At 38.9% G+C, this 19,854-nt stretch overlaps 3 protein-coding genes and 1 non-coding gene across 4 annotated transcripts; 2 read left to right on the plus strand and 2 right to left on the minus strand.

Moving 5' to 3' along the window:
- Nucleotides 1–172: 172 nt before the first annotated feature.
- On the minus strand, nt 173–2,036 carry LOC141607457 (uncharacterized). Its single transcript, XM_074426806.1, has 2 exons — nt 1,512–2,036; nt 173–1,420 (listed from the first exon to the last, which is right to left on the minus strand). The coding sequence occupies exons 1-2, from the start codon at nt 2,034–2,036 to the stop codon at nt 173–175; spliced, it is 1,773 nt and encodes a 590-aa protein (XP_074282907.1).
- A 5,736-nt stretch (nt 2,037–7,772) lies between these two features.
- LOC141609645 (small nucleolar RNA R71) lies at nt 7,773–7,878 on the minus strand. Its single transcript, XR_012527567.1, has one exon. It is a non-coding gene; the product is annotated as a small nucleolar RNA R71 (small nucleolar RNA).
- Nucleotides 7,879–16,240: 8,362 nt separating this feature from the next.
- On the plus strand, nt 16,241–17,101 carry LOC141607458 (protein FAR1-RELATED SEQUENCE 5-like). The gene has a single exon (XM_074426808.1). The coding sequence runs from the start codon at nt 16,241–16,243 to the stop codon at nt 17,099–17,101; it is 861 nt and encodes a 286-aa protein (XP_074282909.1).
- Nucleotides 17,102–17,172: 71 nt separating this feature from the next.
- LOC141607459 (uncharacterized) lies at nt 17,173–18,427 on the plus strand. Its single transcript, XM_074426809.1, has 4 exons — nt 17,173–17,281; nt 17,363–17,487; nt 17,621–17,917; nt 18,413–18,427. The coding sequence occupies exons 1-4, from the start codon at nt 17,173–17,175 to the stop codon at nt 18,425–18,427; spliced, it is 546 nt and encodes a 181-aa protein (XP_074282910.1).
- Nucleotides 18,428–19,854: the final 1,427 nt, after the last annotated feature.

Consider the following 19,854-nt stretch of genomic DNA (forward strand, 5'->3'; position numbering starts at 1 on the left):
AAAAAAAAATAATAATTAAATAACGTTATAATTTTGAAAAGTGATTAGACGATCTCGTTAACAATTAAAAAAAATAAAATTGAAAAACATGATTCAACATATAAAATACCGCATACATAATTAAAAAAAACATTAAATACTACGAAATTATAAAATGCATTAAAAGCAAATTCTAGTTACGAAAGTTTTCCCAAATATGCTCAATAAGATCATTTTTCAAAGCGTTATGAGTGGCATGATCACGAATCTCGCCATGAATTTCTACGAATCGTTCTTGCGTCGACCTTCTACGACAATGATATTCATACTGGTCATCAGTAGCTGAACTCGGATTATCTTCCTTAAATTCTTCGATGATGCTTTCATAGTTAAGATAAGTTTCTCGTTCATCTTCAACTATCATATTATGCATAATAATACAAGCCATGAGAACCTTCCCCATCATAACTGGATCCCAAAGAAGATAAGGGCGTTTGATAAACGCAAATCGAGCTTGTAGGATACCGAAAACACGCTTCACATCTTTTCGACAACTTTCTTGTCGAGCTGCAAATAACCGATGCTTTTGAATTTGAGGAGCATTAATTGATTTAACAAATGTTGCCCAACCCGGATATATACCATCAGCAAGATAATATCCCATATTATACTCTGTACCATTAATTGTGAAATTAACAGCTGGCGCAGATTCTTCTAACAATTCATTAAATAATGGAGAACGTTGAAGAACGTTAATATCATTGAGCGAACCTGGTGTACCGAAGAAAGCATGCCATATCCATAAATCATACGATGCGACAGCTTCCAAAATAATTGTTGGCTTCCCGCTTCTCCCACCATATTGTCCTGCTAATACTGTTGGACAGTTTTTCAATTCCCAATGCATGCAATCAATGCTACCCAACATACCAGGAAATCCACGTACCTGGCCCATATGGAATAATCTAGTTAGGTCGTCAGGATTGGGTCTACGTAGAAACTCGTTCCCAAAGTTGAGTATCACACCTTCTACGAACGACTTGAGAGAATCTCTTATAGCTGTATCGCTCATACGCAAATATTCATCTAATGAATTAGTTGACGTACCATATGCTAGAACTCTTATAGCAGCCGTGCATCTCTGTAATGGTGAGAAACTAGGCCTCCCATTACCACCTTGTCTTTGTTGGAAAACACGATCACTAGATGATAGAGCATCAACTAATCGCATGAATACATGCTTGCGCATGCGAAATCTGCGGCGAAATAGCTCAGATGGATAGACCGGGTTCATAAAGTAGTCGTTGTACAACTGGTTGTGACCTTTTTCGCGATTCCTCTCGATGTTTCTCCGAGGACGTCTTGCGGAAGGAGTTGGTTGACGTACTCTTCTATTGACGTATTCATAGTTCTTGAATTCGTAGTTCTTCGATTTTAAAATCTGCAGCCATTCTTTTTTGTCGAAACTCAACTTGCTCTTTTGTTGATAGTCTATTTCCTTCCATAACTGAGATATCACCCGGACTAAACACCGAGTCGGACTCGGTCATAGGAGCTTTACCCTGCCTTTTCTTCTTTGCTGCCTCCCTTCCTTCGGGTCGTTCGTAACCCTCGACATTTAAACTAGATGGGGTCGGGACATTAACACTAGACGGTGTAGGGACATTGACGCTTGCTGGGCTAGAATCTATTTCCGGCCTTGACCTTTTTGAACCCGACCAACTAATGTTCTCACCAACATCGATTGAATTTTTTTGTAACTTCCATTTCACATGCCTACTCATGATTGTATTGTAAACATGAAACTCAACAAATTCTTTGTTTCTATTCTCATTACGAAACAATTTTTGAGCTAATTGTATGTCGTCTTCTATGTTAGTACCGCTTGCTGGTGGACGATTAACAACCTTAGAGTAGCAACCAACCCATTTGTCGACTAGAAAATTGAGTCGTCTATAACGATTTCTCATTCCCTCAAGACTCCTAATGCAAATTTCAGCATCATTATGATATTCTTTACGAGTTTGTTCATATAATTCGTAAACCGAATTCCACATTGTGATATATTTTTGGTTTTTGCCCACTATTGAGGGGTGCTAGATAAAATCCAAGCGGACATAAGAGCTTCGTCCTCTTTATCGGTCTAATTTTTTCCGTCATTTTTAAAATTGGTGTGATTTTTTTTGGATGGTGGTTTTTTGGATTTAGTTGCACAATAAAGAGGGGTTTCCGCTACAAAATCGCTAGTCGAGAGTCGAGGCAACAACATCAGATTTCCAAAAATATCAAGTTTTTGGCTTGACTGGCTACCCGATAATAATTCGGTAAAAGATGGAGTACTTTGGTTTAAATCGAAAGTTGAATTGTTTGGAGATAAATAATCATCGGTGCCATAATTTGAAATATCATATTCATTTAAATCCATAACTTTTTTTGGAAAATTTTGTACTGTGATTAATGTTTTTGTTAGTAAAAAACTTTGGAAAATTTCAAGATGTGGAATTTTTTTACCGTAAATAATTTTTTTGTGAGTCAAAAAATTTTGACTGTGTAAATTTTGACTGCAGAAGTCCTCTTTTTATAGACTTGTTTTAATTTCAAAAATAAAAGTTGATTAATGTGCTTTTATTGTTGGTAGGTTTGGATTTGGAAATTTGAGAAGTAAATGGAGAGTAGAAGTTTAACTGTGAATTGAAGAAGAGCAGTGGAAAGAGCAGTGTAGAATTGAAGAGAAGCAGTGGAGTTAGCTGTTGAGTTGAAACTAGCAGGGGAAGTACAAATAGAGTATAGAGTACTTTTTTTTTTATTGTTTTATAATTGTTCAACAAATAGGAAATTGACACATAAGGAGGTCAATTTGACATCTTTTTTTTATCAACCTTGGTCACAAATTGACCATTTCTTGTTTTTGGTCACAAATTGACCACCTTTGGTCACACATTAACATTGCTAATTATGTGATTAACCATGATCAAGCAAGGTCATGACCAAGCAATTGATCTTGCTTGGGGATGGTCTAAGAGCATGAGAGTTATCTCCTTTCTCTTTTAATTTTCTCTCTCATCTTATATTTTTGACATCTCATCTTCTCTTTCCTTCAACTCTCTTTTTATCAGAGCATCCACATCCAAGAAAATGATTTTATCCTCTTTTTTTTTCTCTTTCCTTCTCTAATTTTGACACCTTATTTTCACTCATATTCCACTATTTCATCCTCTTCATTTTACTCTTGTTAAAAAAAAAACTCCACATCAAAGAGGATCCTCTTACCTCTACTCTCCCAAATATTTTATACCCAGAAAATAAAAAAAGAAATAAATTTATGCCACATGCTAGATATTGGATGACTAGTGGGCACAAGGGCCAAAATTGCATATCCTCTAAAAATAGAGGAAGTGTTCCTCTTCCTCCTTCTAAGAGGACATATAACCATGCTTTCACATTGAAGAGGACATCCTCTTAGATGAAAGAGGGTGCTAAGAGGATGGTTCATCCTCTTCAATGTGGATGCTCTCATTCTTTAAAGTTTTACCCATATTTCAGCACAATGAAGAGTTTTCTCTTACTTTTCTTTGGGCCCACTGTATATATTTACCAATTTTTTTATAATATTATAGTACACCTTCAAAGTAAACAATAATAAATCAAGAGACAAGAAAACAAATAAAATAAGGCAAATGTGGCACAGGAGCCAAGAAAGAAAGCCTCTGTGCAGGGAGTTTACCTGAACTTAAGAGGAAATTGTAAAGGGCTCTACAACAAAGAGTTGTCCTTTTGCCATGAAAGAGAAAGTTAAAAGGTGGGTAAACACTCTACATTGTGCATGCTCTTAGACGAAAACTGTTAGAATCAATCAATATCTATCTATCTATATTATTAAAGGAAGCTTTTTTCGAGCGACGTGAGAGTCTCCAACTATTCTAAAACACTAAATAAAATAAAGATAGAAGAAGAAAAATCTTTTAAAGAAAAAGTAATAAAGATGAGGTTTAGTGTGACAAAAGATTGAATTTAGTTGTTCAAAAATTCAAAAGTTAAAATCAAACCAAACACTATTACATAATTCTATATAGGGTTAAGACTTAAGATCCCATGAGAACCCCTCCCCATGAGAACCACTGCTCACCATCCGATGAAGACTACTTACGGCTAAGATCAACGCGCGCAAAAATTAATTAAGCTTGCCTTTCTTTTTACAAAAACCACGGTTTATTTCAAAAACCCCTAAATTTCCTAACCTTGTCACTGCAATTACAAATCCATCCAAAAAGCAACCCAAATTTTCTTCGTAATCGAAAAACAAGGATGATCAAACCAATTGCATAGAAGATTATCAAAGTAATTGACAATAAGTAATCGATTATATCCAGGTAAACAACTAATTAAACTTGTTCGATTTTTTTTGTGGATTGAATTGTTATTTGATTGAGGAAATTGTACGGATTCATTACTTGTTAGCTTAGATTCATGAATTGGTTACATGGGTCCTGGAAAAGAGAGATTTGATCGATTGTGTGCATATTTTCTCGTCGATTTTTCTTACAGATTGAATTGGTGTTTGATTGATGAAATTGTACGGGTTCAGTAATTGTTATCTTAAATTCATAAATTGATATAAGATCAGAGTTGATTGATTGTGTGGATATTTTCATAAATTCATAGAGATATTTGATTGATTGTGTGGATATTTTCTGAACAAATTTTATAAGATCAGAGTTGGAAGATTAGTTATTAGAGATGATGTGTATAACAAAAGTTGTTCAGAAAATATATACCATAGGTTCAGAAAATATATACCATAGGGTCAGAGAAATTTGTGCCGTAGGTTCAGAAAATTTGTACTAGGTTGGGTGTGAGATGCTCCACGTAATTTGTACTTGTAACATCTCTGTAGTGTTCAGCAAATATATACATAGGTTCAGGAAATTTGTACTGTAGGTTCAGAAAATTTGTACTGGATTGGGTGTGAGATACTCCACGATAATTTGTACTTGTAACTACTTTGTAGTGGACCTCATGTAGTGAAACAATGTACCCAGTTGAGTTCAATGTTGTATGGTATTTTTTCTAAGTTGGTTTTGGCAAATTAATGGTAATTTTGTAAATAACAAAACATTTATAGTAAATGTGCAGAACTTATATATCATAGATTCAGAAAACGTTTGATTGATTGTAACAATGGGTGTGTACTAATATTTTTTCTAATTTGGTTTTGGCAAATTACTGGTAATTTTGTAAATAACAAAACATTTATACTAAATGTGCAGAACTTATATATCATAGATTCGGAAAACGTTTGATTGATTGTAACAATGGGTGTGTACTAATATTTTCAATTTCCAGTTGTGCAGATTAAATGGAAGCAAATGATGAAGTTAGTACAACGATTTCGACATTATTGTCTACGCCAATTTGCACTATTCTACCAGAAGAACCTGAGGAGTACTTTCCACCATGCATAGATGAGAAGAAGCCTAAACTAGGAGATTTATACAATACCATAGAAGAAGGAGTTCAGTTTTACAAAGAATATGTAAAACATTGTGGCTTTCAGACTAGATTGGGTACAACAAAAAGGAAAAAAGGAAATGTTGAAGTATTTACGTTGAGGAGAGTGTTATGCAACAAGGCTGGTGATACGTGCATTTTATATAGCCTTTTTAGTCTTATTTTACACGTATTTCTATGCATTTTTATACCGTTATGTATTGCAAAATGCCCCGAATTGGCTACTTTGGTTTGTTTTGTCTTGTCTGAATTGCAGAAATAAACCTGAAAGTGGTGAAACCGTACTCTTTTCGTCCTATTTAGCATGCATATTGAGGAGACGAGAATGATAGAGCAGGAATTATGCCTTGAAGTGCGTGAAGGGTGGTCAACAAAGTAGTTAATAACGATTTAGAAGCTGATCTTGAGGAAAAGCACTCGATCGAGAGGTCTTTCGGTTCGATCGAGTGGTTTGGAAGATAGAAAAGGTCGATCGAGTACTTTGGCCTACTCGATCGAAATGGTGGATTTTGGAGTTCCTCGACCGAGGAAGATTTTTACTCGATCGAGAGGGTTAACTGATGAAGTCCTCGATCGAGTGGTTTTATATCACTCGATTGAGAGGTTTTGGTATTACACGGGCTTAATTAACCCGTGTTGAACTTATTTCGTTAAAGACTTTGTTTTGCCTATTTAACCTTTCATTAATTAGGTTATTGAGGACGTTTTTTCATCGAAGAACTCTCTTAATCTCTCTTTTCATACTTCGACTATTGAATTCTCTTCCTTTAATCTCTTGCTAGTGGATTTGTTCTTTACGCCGGATTGCTAGAGATTGTAATCTTTCTTCTCTTATTAATCTTAATCTCATTGTTTCTTGCTTTAATTCTTGTTTTCTTCTCTTAATTATTTCTGCCCTAATTTAGTTTATGCATAATTATTGTTATCTTATCATGCCTTTGATTAGTATATTCATTATTATTATTTTGACATCACTAGTAATATGAGTAGCTAAATTCTTTCATGTCGGGATTAAAGAATCCATGGTAGGATTGTGACGATGTAGCGAATAGACTAGATAGTTTACTTGTGAGAATCTGTACCCATGGCAATTTAACTATAATACCGACTTAGTTAAGTGCACGCTTCTAAGTTACCTTTAATCTGGTTAAATTTACTCCTGGATCGGAAGATTGGACTAAATAGACCTGCTATGAACAGTAGACTGCCCTAATGAGGACGGAAGTTAAGTTAGTGGAAATCTAGGATAGAAAGTGGACCGGAAGGACCTTTCCTGTATCCGTCTCACAGTAGATTGTCTAGGCTATTTGCGGCTGAGTCGATAGACTACCTTGGTGAACCGAAATCCTGGCATGTTTTCTCTTATTTGATCATCTTATTTAAATTTTCTCACTTTTATTGCTCTTTCTTTACTGCTCTTTCCTTTAATCTTTTATTAGTTAGAAACCAAAATTAAAACCCCCATTTGTGACCAAATAGATGGACCCTTAACAGATATCTTGCCTCCCTGTGGAGATCGACCCTGCTTATCAGTAACTTCTTTGTTAGTTTTAATTAGGTTTATTTTTTGTACAAAACGACAGTATCAAATTTTGGCGCCATTGTCGGGGAGGCAATAGCCCTATCTGTTTTTGTTTCGTTTATTTCTTTCCGTCTCAGAGAATTTTTTATTCCTTGAGACAGTTCTCATTTATCTCTTTTAGTGCTGTGTATGCCCAGGTCAAACAGGTCAGTATTAGTTCCAGCTGATTCGGAGCCAGAAAGACTGTTTCGGCATAGACTCCGTCTGCAAAGAGAACTTCGAAAGAAAAACTTGAGTACTTTCGAGCCCGAGCTACAACACTTTTTATTTGCAGAAGACCAGACTTTTGAAGAAGACAATCTCATTTCTGCCAACAAGCCAGTAAAGATGCCTAACATTGCAAGTAACTCGGAGCCCAAACCATCCTCGATTCCTAAAGGTTTTAACCTCCAAACTGAGGACGGTAACACTTTCGATATCCGTCCGTCTTACATAAATCTGGTGGAAAGGAATCTGTACCGAGGTGTGGCGGGTGAAGATCCGCGGAAGCATATGGAAGTCGTTACCGACTATTGCTCTACCATTCCCGCTACTAAGGGAGTAACTCAAGACAAGATAAAGGAAGTGCTTTTTCCTTTTTCTCTGACTGACTCAGCCCGTAAGTGACTGACTAATCTTGACCGGACTGCTGCTGGTATCACCAACTGGGAGACTCTCGCACTTGCCTTCTACAAAAGATACTTCCCTCCACAACGCACTAATCAGCTGAGTGGTAAGATTACTAGTTTTAAGCAGGCACCTGATGAGACTTTCTACGAAGCTTGGTGTCGGTTCAAGAAGTTGGTGAGGTCTCTTCCTCACCATGGTTTTGATCAGTGGTTTTTGTGCAACCAATTCTATAATGGGTTGTACAATGACCACAGAGCCATACTAGACGCCTCATCCAATGGGAGATTTTAAAAGAACATTGATGATGATAAGGGATGGGGCATTATTGAGGAGATGGCGACCCATTGTGCTGAATATAAGAACCCACGGGACGGTATTCGAACGGTCCATTCGGTTGATAAGGCAGTCGTGGCTCAGCTGGAAGTCATGAATGCTCGGTTTGATAGATTGGAGCTGCAATCTGCTCGAGATCAACAAACAGTTCATCTGTTGACTAGACAGGAAACTGTCACTTGTGAGAGGTGTGGAAGCGATGACGGTCATATCGCTATTGATCGTCTTTACTTGAAAAGAACAAGTCCTTGTCTTTCAGCAATATAGGCAAGGAGGAGGTTATTATTACAACAATCAAGGGGCAGTCCATCCCAATTTGAGGTGGACAAGTCAAAATGTTCTTAATCCCACTCCTTCACCGTAGCAGCAACAACCATATGTCCCTCCTCATAAAGCTCAACAAGGCTTCCAAAAGCCTCCTTATTTTCCTCCACCGAATCAAGGAGCATCATCTTCAAGTGGGGTAAGTGAGCTAGCTGAGTTGAAATCAATGCTTCAGTCATTGACAAAGCAATGACAACTAAGTGACCAACAGAAAGAAGCATCCATCAAGTCGCTTGAAACTCAAGTTGCTCAACTCGCCGCCAATCACTCCACGAGGAAATCGGGTCATTTTCCGTCCCAATCTGGGAAGAATCCACATGAGACGGTAAACTTAATTAATTTGAGAAGTGGTCGTTCATATGAAGGACCAAAATTGTCAACTTTAGATGACACATCAGACCCGAGGAAGGCTAATAATGATGATGAATAGCCATTTGTCGCTGAAAATATGCTCACCACGAAGAATATACTCGATCGACTGATTTCTGGTGGTCGATCGAGTAGAATTATTGAAGAAATCACTCGATCGAGTGGAAATGTTGCTCGATCGAGTGAACTGGATAATCAAGGGATCGATCGAGAGGTGAAAACCGCTCGATCGAGTGAAAATTTTGAAGAGTTTGTTCGATCGAGTGAAAATATACCTCGATCGAACACTGTGCTTATTGAGGAACTCGATCGAGAGGTTATTACTGCTTGATCGAGTGAAATATCACCTGGAAAGACTCGATCGAGTGAAAAAGAGCTTGAACCTGCTGAGACGTTGGAAGAGAGAAACAAAGGGCTCGAGATTCTGATTACGGTGCCCTTACTAAGGCGATTACAGAGCACTAAAGCCAATCAACAGTTCGGTAAATTTGCCAAGCTCCTAAAAAGCTTACAGGTTACCGTTCCATTCGCCGAGTTGCTGACACAGGTACCCTCTTACTTAAAATTTATGAAAGAAATTTTGTCGCGTAAGAGGCACATAAACGATCATGAGACGGTAGCTTTAACTGAGGTAGGGACTGCCCTAGTTCAAAATAAGTTGCCACCTAAACAGTTAGACCCGGGTAGTTTCTCGATTCCATGTCACATAGGTACCCATTTGATTGATAACGCGCTATGCGATCTTGGTTCTAGCGTAAGCGTCTTACCTTTATCTCTCGCTAAGAGACTTGGTTTGACTAAATTTAATTGTACAACCATGACCGTACAGATGGCCGATCGTAGTATATCACGGTCGTTAGGAGTTATAGAGGACATACCTGTCAAAATCGGGAGATTCTTTATTCCCGTTGACTTCGTAGTGCTTGACATACCCGAGGACACTCACACCCCTATTATTTTAGGTAGACCATTTTTATTCACTACTCGCGCGGTGATAGATGTCGGGGGTAAGACACTAACATTTCAGGTTGGAGATGAGGAATTGATTTTCCATCAATCTAAGTCTCGTACGGCTCCCTTGCAAGCTCAACCTTGCAATGCCATATCCTCTACTGACTCCCATATTGACACTCCAGCTGAAATGTGGAATTTTGTGCTGCAAATGTGACCCCTCCGCCTGAGACTGAGAGCGAAAAGGAGGAACATTCGTCTGTTTTCCTTACTGCAGGTACAGATGGAATAGATGCAGGAGCTGTCAAAGGTCGTAGTGCAATTAAAGTTAATCAAACCGGGTATCCTAACGTCAAAGCTGATGGGAAAGATAAAGGGACGAGAAAAGTTCGTGCATACGTGGATGTTAACTATTCTCCCCCTACTGGTTCAAATTCAAGCTCATGGAGAACGAAGAGGACGGTCAAGGACACTGAAGGGACCTCCTCCAGTAAGAAGCCCTTCTTTGGGCTACTGAATTGTTTTGGGAATTGAGCGGGGAATGCCCCGTGTAACAAATTGTAAAAATTAATTTTAAATTTCCGTCGAATTTCTTTATTTGCATTTTTAGAACTGCTAGATTTTAGACTGTTTTAGCGTAGCTAGAAAGACTATAGACTATTATTTTGTGATTTGGTATGTTCGTGATATGTTTGCGAGTGTTTTTATGCAGGTTTGGGGAGATAATGTCGCATTGTGATGAATTGCACGAAGAAAAGAACTCGATCGAGTACTTTTTGTACTCGATCGAGAGGAATGCACAGGAAAAGGTTCGATCGAGAGCTCTACAAATACTCGATCGAAATGGCAAAAATAGGGAGTTCTCGATCGAGTGGAATTTTACTCGATCGAGTGAAATGCAGGTCAGACTTCTCGATCGAGTGATTTAAAACCACTCGATCGAGTGAAATTGAAAATCACACGCAGGAAGTACCTCTTTAACTTCTATTTTTCTTAATTCTAATTAATTCTTCATTTTGTCTTCCTTATTTGCGATTAATTTTCCCCAAATCCTCTCTAATTCTTGCCCAACACCAAATCCATCACCCACATTGTTTATCTCGCTCACATATCGACATTTGCCCTCTAATTTCCCCTTCGATTTTGTTCTTTTTCATAGTCAATTAAGGGATTTAAGGTTTTCATTCGAAAATCCGCCATTTTGCATCAATTTGAGTCGATTTTCTTGCTTCTTCTTGTGGGTTTCTTCATCAAGTAAGTTTTACCTTCATTATCTTGTTGTTTAATTGCTTTATTTCGACAATATGAAGTAATTCGGGTTAGGGTTTATGTTTGAAGTCGAAAAACCCGACTGAAATTGGGGGTTTTATGCTTAATTTGTTTAATTAATTGTTTTCCCCCCAATGCTTACTTGATTAGGATGGAAAGTAGTTCACTGCCTTCGTCTAGTTCGACTGTCATTCCGTCCTTGACTGAGATGGTGGTCCCTGCTGCCACCACCGTCACTACGACTGCTAGTACCGTTGCTTCCCCTGTCTTAGCTACTGTTGTTGCTGGTACTACTTCTGCTGCTACTGTTAGTTCCGCTTCTGTCGCGGTTAGCTCCGCTTCTACTTCTGTGTCGGCTTCAGTCTCTGTTTTAGCTAGCACTGTTGCTAGCTCTGCTTCTATTTCCATCTCTGCTGCTTCTACTGTTGCAGCCACAGCTAGAACCTCTGGTACGGTGACCATCCCTGCTGCGTGGTCACCAGCCGTCATAGCTGCCGACAGGGCCGCTCTAGTACCTCGTCCCGCTACTGGACGGGCTTCTACTTCAGGTACTAGAGGACGGGGTCGCAGACGAGCTACACCTTCTGCTGGCCGCTCTGCTGGCCGTGTCACCATCCGCGTGGATGATTCACTTGACTCGCACCTCGACTATCCTGAGGTAATATTTGTTAATGCTATTCATCGCACTCGATTCTTTGATTTAGCTAGCTGTTATTTTCTGTCTACTAAATTTTTGTGCCATCAGTCACTTGATAGACTTGGTATTTACGAGCCTGTTGTTGAGATTTTGAGGGGTACGGGGATGTCTGGACTAGTAACCATGAGTGCCTTGACCTTTAAGGAGCTGACCCTCGAGTTTTTCAGCTCCTTTACCTTCTCTTCTGGCGCTTACGCCACTGACCCGACTTGTGCTTCCGTGTCTTTCAAGTTATTTAACCGGACCTTTTCTTGGAATTTAGAGGAGTTTGGTACTAGGTTAGGTCTTTCCTTTACGGGTGACACTACCGCCCCTAGGAAGGTCATCCGCCAGTTGTGGAGGACCTTGGCACAGACTACCTACGAGGAGCACAAGCTCGCTCAGGTCCACCTTCCCCCAACTCGTTATTTCTTGCGTCTCATGGGTAGTACCATCTTTGGCCGTAAATAACCAAACAATGTGAACAACATTGAGCTTTTTATTCTGGGTGGGTACCTGAACATTGACAGTGAAGGACCCTTAGTCCTTAACATTGCTTACTTGACCGCACAGTACTTTCACACTGTGGGGGAGAAGACCACGGACACCCATTGTTTGCGGCGGCATAGCCACTTTTCTTGCCCGTTCTCTCTTCCCCGTCTTCCCTCGTGACTTACAGTACATAGATACTGATAGGTACCTAAGCATTCCTGCTATGTTGTCCATGTTTTGGCTTGCTTCTGACCACCAGACATGGAAGATTTCTGGTTCCTTGTCTGAGACCCTTCCTTGCACCATTCTACCTCGTCTCGTTCCCTTGCCCACTGTTAGGGGCAGGTTACCTCCACATCTACCCATGCACCACCTCCCACTTCGACCACCTCCTACTATGTCTGGTTCTAGGAAGCGGAGGAGACCTGAGATCGGAGAGGGATCCACACCTTCTACGGGTGGTCAGACTTCCACGGCCATTCCTACCCCGATCCCTACCCCTACTCCTACTCCTGCGCCCGACCAGACACAGCCGGTTTACCCGGCTAATTTTGTACCTCCTCCACCTTTTGAGGCGTCTGCGGTCCTTGACCAAGGGCGCCGTGACAGTTTGTTGCTTGAGCTTCTTAGCAGGCAGGCTCGTATGGAGCGAGACATAACTCTTACCTTGTTTCCTCTATACGAGTATCACATGATGCGACGACGTCCAGTTCCTGAGGGCTGGCCACACCCGTCTTTCTACCGGTACCCAACTGAAGGGTACCCAGAGCCAGCCAGTGACGAGGAGGAGGGCACAACTGAGGAGGAGGCGCGTACTCAGGCTGAGGAGGTGAGGAGGAGAGAGTAGGAGAGAGACCCGGACTACACTGTGACGGTGGAGGACGTGACAGACGAGGCTGACGAGTAGCTACTGGTCTACTCACTTCCCCAATTTTCAGGCTGGTTTGGGGAAGTTTGTGTTTTGTATGTACATTCTTGCTCTTTTATTTCTTTTGTCTCCTTTTTATTTATTGTTTTTTCTACCTTTATTGGTTGTATTTTTCCCGTTCCCCCGTATATATCTGCTGGTGTATGCTGGAGGACAACGAGGGCGTTGTCCGTTTTGGTTTGGGGAGGGTAATGCATCCTTTGAGTCTGCATTTGCATTTGTTTTGCATTCACGTTTCTATTTTTCTGCTTGCATTGTTTTCATTTCTTTCAAAAAAATCATAAAAAATTCGAAATTTTCAAAAAATAAATAAAATATTCACGTTTCATTTTACATATAGGTTGAGTCGGAATGGTTGATTTCCGTGATGATATTGCACTGTAACTTGTCATTTTTACTTGAGCCTTGCACTTTATTGACAGTTATTAGCTGAGTCTTACGCATATCTACGAGTTTTTGTTCAAATTTAGCTGACCGTGTAGACTTGACCTGATAAATTGGCAACTTACTTTATAATTTCTAAGTTTTAGAGCCATATAACTGGTGACATTCATGACCGGTTCATGTAGGTATTGAGAGTAGTACTCCTTGCATAACATGTTTCATCACTCTTGCACTTTTATGAAATTCGATTGCTTGTCACTTGCATACATTCGGGTTTGTGGTCGGTGTCACATGCAGGGAGGTGCTTGCAAATTTTCCTTTCTTATATTTTTCACCCATTTAGCTCCACTTAAGCCAAATTTAGCCTTTTTGACCCATTAGCTACACCCAAAACTAAGCTTGCCCAGTCAAGCTAGTTTAGTGTGTCAATTGTGGTATGTTGATCCATGTTGCGAGTTTGGCCCGTTTTTATTGTTGGAGTTGGTGGAAAATGAGGAAGGAGGATGAAAAATGAGAAAAAAGACATGAAAAGAAAAAAGAGACGTGAAAGAAAAAAAAAGAAAAAAAAATGAGAAAAAAGAGGTTGAATTCACGTGAAAAAGAAAGAAGGAAGAAAAAGAAAAAAATTGAAAAGGTTGGTTGGAATTGAAAATGGGACCGTATTAAAAAAGGGAAGTTTGTGACGGTCTACTCCTTTGTTCTTATTCATATATTTTTGAGGAGATAGTGTATTTGGTTAGTGAGATATGTGCCATAAAAGGCACTTGTGCTTTAATTTCAGTCAGTTGAGATTTGGATGGTCTTATATGGTCTTGTTTAGGAGCTAGCTTGACGCTTTACCTTCACATTCCCATAATTTGTTTTGCCTTTCTTACCTGAACCTCACTGTCCTATACTACTTGTAGGCCCTCGACTGTGACGGACATTGTTGGTTGGAATGTGTGCATAGTACTTGAATCGTCTATCATTTTTGTTGCATGCATGTTATGTAGGTCGCGGTTTAGGTGAGTGACTGTTTCTCTTTCTATCTTATACATATATAATTCACCCTTTGCTTCATGAGAGAAGAGTGACCACATGGGAGTCCGATTTTGTTGGTCTTGTAAGGTCGATATGTCAGCTTTATTTATGGACATCTTATAATTCGTTTGCGTGTTGACTACTGTAGCTATGACTGTTGATTTCTGTTGCATTAAATTGGTTCAAGTAGACAAGTTATAGCTCGCTCTGAGTTTTCATTTCCGTTCCATTAGTTTGCATTTAGTTTACTCGAGGACGAGTAAAGGTTCGGTTTGGGGAGATTTGATACGTGCATTTTATATAGCCTTTTTAGTCTTATTTTGCACGTATTTCTATGCATTTTTATACCGTTATGTATTGCAAAATGCCCCGAATTGGCTACTTTGGTTTGTTTTGTCTGAATTGCAGAAATGAACCTGAAAGTGGTGAAACCGTACTCTTTTCGTCCTATTTAGCATGCATATTGAGGAGATGAGAATGTTAGAGCAGGAATTGTGCCTTGAAGTGCGTGAAGGGTGGTCAACGAAGCAGTCAATGACGATTTAGAAGCTGATCTTGAGGAAAAGCACTCGATCGAGAGGTCTTTCGATTCGATCGAGTGGTTTGGAGGATAGAAAAGGTCGATCGAGTACTTTGACCTACTCGATCGAAATGCTGGATTTTGGAGTTCCTCGATCGAGGAGGATTTTTACTCGATCGAGAGGGTTAGCTGATGAAGTCCTCGATCGAGTGGTTTTATATCACTCGATTGAGAGGTTTTGGTATTACACGGGCTTAATTAGCCCGAGTTGGACTTATTTCGTTAAAGACTTTGTTTTGCCTATTTAACCTTTCATTAATTAGGTTATTGAGGACGTTTTTTCATCGAAGAACTCTCTTAATCTCTCTTTTCATACTTCGACTATTGAATTCTCTTCCTTTAATCTCTTGCTAGTGGATTTGTTCTTTACGCCGGATTGCTAGAGATTGTAATCTTTCTTCTCTTATTAATCTTAATCTCATTGTTTCTTGCTTTAATTCTTGTTTTCTTCTCTTAATTATTTCTGCCCTAATTTAGTTTATGCATAATTATTGTTATCTTATCATGCCTTCGATTAGTGTATTCATTATTATTATTGTTGACATCACTAGTAATATGAGTAGCTAAATTCTTTCATGTCGGGATTAGGGAATCCATGGTAGGATTGTGACGATGTAGTGAATAGACTAGATAGTTTACTTGTGAAAATCTGTACCCATGGCAATTTAACTATAATACCGACTTAGTTAAGTGCACGCTTCTAAGTTACCTTTAATCTGGTTAAATTTACTCCTGGATCGGAAGATTGGACTAAATAGACCTGCTATGAACAGTAGACTGCCCTAATGAAGACGGAAGTTAAGTTAGTGGAAATCTAGGATAGAAAGTGGACCGGAAGGACCTTTCCTGTATCCGTCTCACAATAGATTGTCTAGGTTATTTGCGGCTGAGTCGATATACTACCTTGGTGAACCGAAATCCTGACATGTTTTCTCTTATTTGATAATCTTATTTACATTTTCTCACTTTTATTGCTCTTTCTTTACTGCTCTTTCCTTTAATATTTTATTAGTTAGAAACCAAAATCAAAACCTCCATTTGTGACCAAATAGACGGACCCTTAACAGATATCTTGCCTCCCTGTGGAGATCGACCCTTCTTATCACTAGCTTCTTTGTTAGTTTTAATTAGGTTTATTTTTGGTACAAAACGACAGTATCAGCTGGAACAAGGGAGGAGAGTAAAGATAAAAAAACAGATCGCGTGCGGTTGATTACTCGTATTGAATGTGAAGCTATGGTACAATTTTCGCTGCAAGTAGATGGAAAGTATAAGGTTACTGGATTCCATGAAGGACACAACCATATTCTAGCATCACCATCATCAATGTTGTTTATGAAAGAAAACAGGAAAATGACATCGATTCAGAAGACCTTTGTTGTAAAAGCAGCACGGTTAAATATGGGGCCAGTAAAAGCATTTAGAGGTTGGAAAGAGTTGTCGGGAGGTTATTGTAATGTTGGTGCTACCGAGATTGATTTCAAGAACTTTGTGAGAGATATGAAACAGTACATTGGTTTGTCTGATGCACAAATGGTGGTAGATAATTTTACTAAAAAAAAAGAGACGTGTAGCACGTTTTATTTTGACTTCGAAGTTGATGAAAAACGGTGTCTATCAGGGCTGTTTTGGGCAGACACCATACCTAGGAAAAACTATGCTTTATTTGGTGACATGCTTTTGATCGACTCCACCTTTCGTACAAATAAGTACGACATGGTTTTTGTACCATCTACTGCTGTTGATCAACATAAAAGGTGTGTAACAGTAGGAGCGGGGCTACTATCACACGAGAGCATTGAAGCATATACATGGCTTTTCAAAGCATTTCTTGATGCAATGGGGGGTTGTGCACCTAAAGCAATTATAACTGATCAATGTCCTTCTATGAAACCAGCAATTGAAGAAATATTTCCAGATACATCTCACAGGTTATGCATGTGGCATATTATGAAGAAACTTCGTGAAAAAGTTGATGCGTATTTATGGCAAGATGAAGATTTTAAGAAGCGTTTAAATGCATGCGTTTGGAACAATCATTGTAAACCTGATGAATTTGAAGAAGCTTTGGCTAATATCATGATTATGATTTGGTAGACCATCTTTGGTTCTCGTCTCTCTACGAAATTAAAGAAGATTGGGTTCCTACATATTTAAGAGAAATATTTATGGCGAGTATTATGAGGGTGACATCAAGATCAGAGAGTGAAAATAGTTTCTTCGATCGTTTTCTTACACCTCATGCGACTCCTGTTGAGTTCTGGATGTCTTTTGAGAGTGCAATGGATGCACAATGCCACGAATAATCAAAACTGAACTCGGAAAAGAAACACTCAACATCTCCATTGAAAACTCCAGTTCAGTTAGAAAAACATGCTCCAGAAATTTACACACCTGCAACTTTTAAGGATTTCCAGAATGAGTTATGTGCAGCAGTGTACAATTGTGGCATGGTGGACGTACATGTTACGGATGGCACAGAGGTATATATTATCAACGACATAGAGCGAGAAAGAAAGACATGAGAAGTTGCATGTACAACAAGTAGAGAAGAAGTCACTTGTAGTTGTTGTTTGTATCAACGAATGGGTATTGTTATGTAAGCATGTCATATAGGTCTTAAAGCATAAGAACATAAGGAGGATTCCAGACAAATATATTCTTAATAGATGGACGAAGAATGCATTGATGAAGCCCGTCTTTGATAAGCATGACAATAAAATGGAGGATGTTGGGAAATCAGACAACAAAAAAAGAATGACAAATGAGCTTTGGGAAGAAATGTACTCTTGTGTCAGCCTTGCAGAAGAAAATGAGAAAGACATACAAATGTTAATAGATAAACTTAGAGAACTCAAAATGGAGATAAAGCAACGAGCCAACAATCCTCAACACGATGTCGGAAATGGAGAGGTATGTTGGGTGCAGCATTCCTAAAGAGATAAACATCCAAGTTCCAGAAAAATCACGTAATAAGGGGAGTGGTAAGCGAATTCAGTTAAGCGTTCTAAAAGCGCTCGAGAAAAGCGGGAAAAAACAAAGAGTATGCCAGACTTGTGGGAGAAAAGGTCACAACTCAAGAACATGTTCTAAAAAGGTTTAAGAATCAGATTCACAGTATGAAGATTTAGAGGATGAAGATTGATTGTCAATGGCCGATCAAGAGTCCTAAAAGCTTTGGATAATTTTAATTGATGTTCTACAGATGATTTATGACTCTAAATTGCTTTTAATCTTATATATTACATGTATAGTTCCATTCTCCAAAGATATACTGTTTAATGTGTGAATACCCCATGTTCATTCTAACAAATGATCGGAATACAATTCAGTATACCATATAGGTATAATGTTTAATGTGTGATAGTCTTTATTGTGCTTTCCTGTATTCGTTTGCTTTGTGTTCAGAAATCCCGTATTTGATTGCCTCACTTCCCCAGAATGTCTCTTATTTGGCTGCCTTATTCTATGTCTAATGTTAACGTAATCGTGTATACGACTGTGCCATTAAAGACTGTCATGTTGAAGCCTTGTCGAAGTTGGTCCAACACCAAATGCTTGAGAAAACAAAGAAATTGGTCCAACAAAGAAATTTTCAGATACCAAACGAAAACAAAGAAAGTGGTCCAACACCAAATGCTTGAGACATTTTTTGAAAAATCACATTACATGATTACATGGTTGTGGCGACCTTTCACATAGTGTATATAGCAGTACAATACCATAGGGTATGTGATAACAAGTGCTAACAAAAGATATTAAATTCATATGGTGCCTAAACTAGGGATTATGCTTCATTAGAATCATCAACACATTTTTTACCATCTTTCTTGAGTCCTTGAACTTGGAGTCCTTGAACATGGGTCTGATGTTGTTTTGCTCGAAGAAGAATTTCTTAGACAATTCATTCCCATAAAAAAGAAGCAAAGTCGAAACGTATTTGTCTCTCAGCTTGGAAAGTGTTGCAACCTATATGTATAGAATAGTTTGAATAAAACTATTTTCAATAATTGAAATAATCAGCCAACAAAATATAAGCAAAACTAAATAAATGAACCCTTACGTCATTCTTTTTAAGACCACATTTCCATTTTGGATCACCCATGAACGTTTCCATATGTCTCATGGTAAACACTCCGCAATCATCAACATTTTCAGTTGTCCTCCAAGGCATATTAACCCTGACGGGAGTAAGCTTACACACCACATGTCCTTTAGATACGTGTCTCTGGTCTCTTTCAAAAAATTCCCAAATGCGGCAGCCTATTCCAAAGGCAACATGCATAAGAATATACAGAAATGCAAAACCTGTGCAAACATTTCGTTACGCACACACTTACCACGAGCATTGGGGTATCACTGTAATACTACGGTTTTATGAGTCTCTGGGTACTCTATCGAGTAGGCCTTACTCTGTCGAGTAAGGGTGTGTTGCGTTTTAAAATAGTTTCTGACCTGTTGGGTACTCGATCGAGTAGCTGGGGTACTCGATCGAGTAAGGGGGTACTCGATCGAGTACCTTGGGTACTCGATCGAGTGTCCGGTTTTACGGGGAGTTTTCTCGGGTTTTGTTAATTATGCGATTAAGGTATTTAAACATAGCCGTCATTGTTTTAAATCACTTTTGCAAAACCTAAAACCCTGTTTAAGAGAGAAAGCAACCAGTTCATCTTCCTAATCGCATTCTTAGCAATTCCCGGAGTTCAGACGGTCGGTTCTTGTCGTTATTCGTGTCGTTGAGTTCCTTGCGTCGAGGGTAAGCTTTTAATATAATTTTTATAATGTTTTGTTAAGTTTGGTTAAACCCTAATTTAGAGTTGAGGGGTTTTGTGTGTAGTATGTGATGTGTA

The sequence above is a fragment of the Silene latifolia genome, chromosome 10, assembly GCF_048544455.1.
Source record: "Silene latifolia isolate original U9 population chromosome 10, ASM4854445v1, whole genome shotgun sequence".
Taxonomy (NCBI): domain Eukaryota; kingdom Viridiplantae; phylum Streptophyta; class Magnoliopsida; order Caryophyllales; family Caryophyllaceae; genus Silene; species Silene latifolia.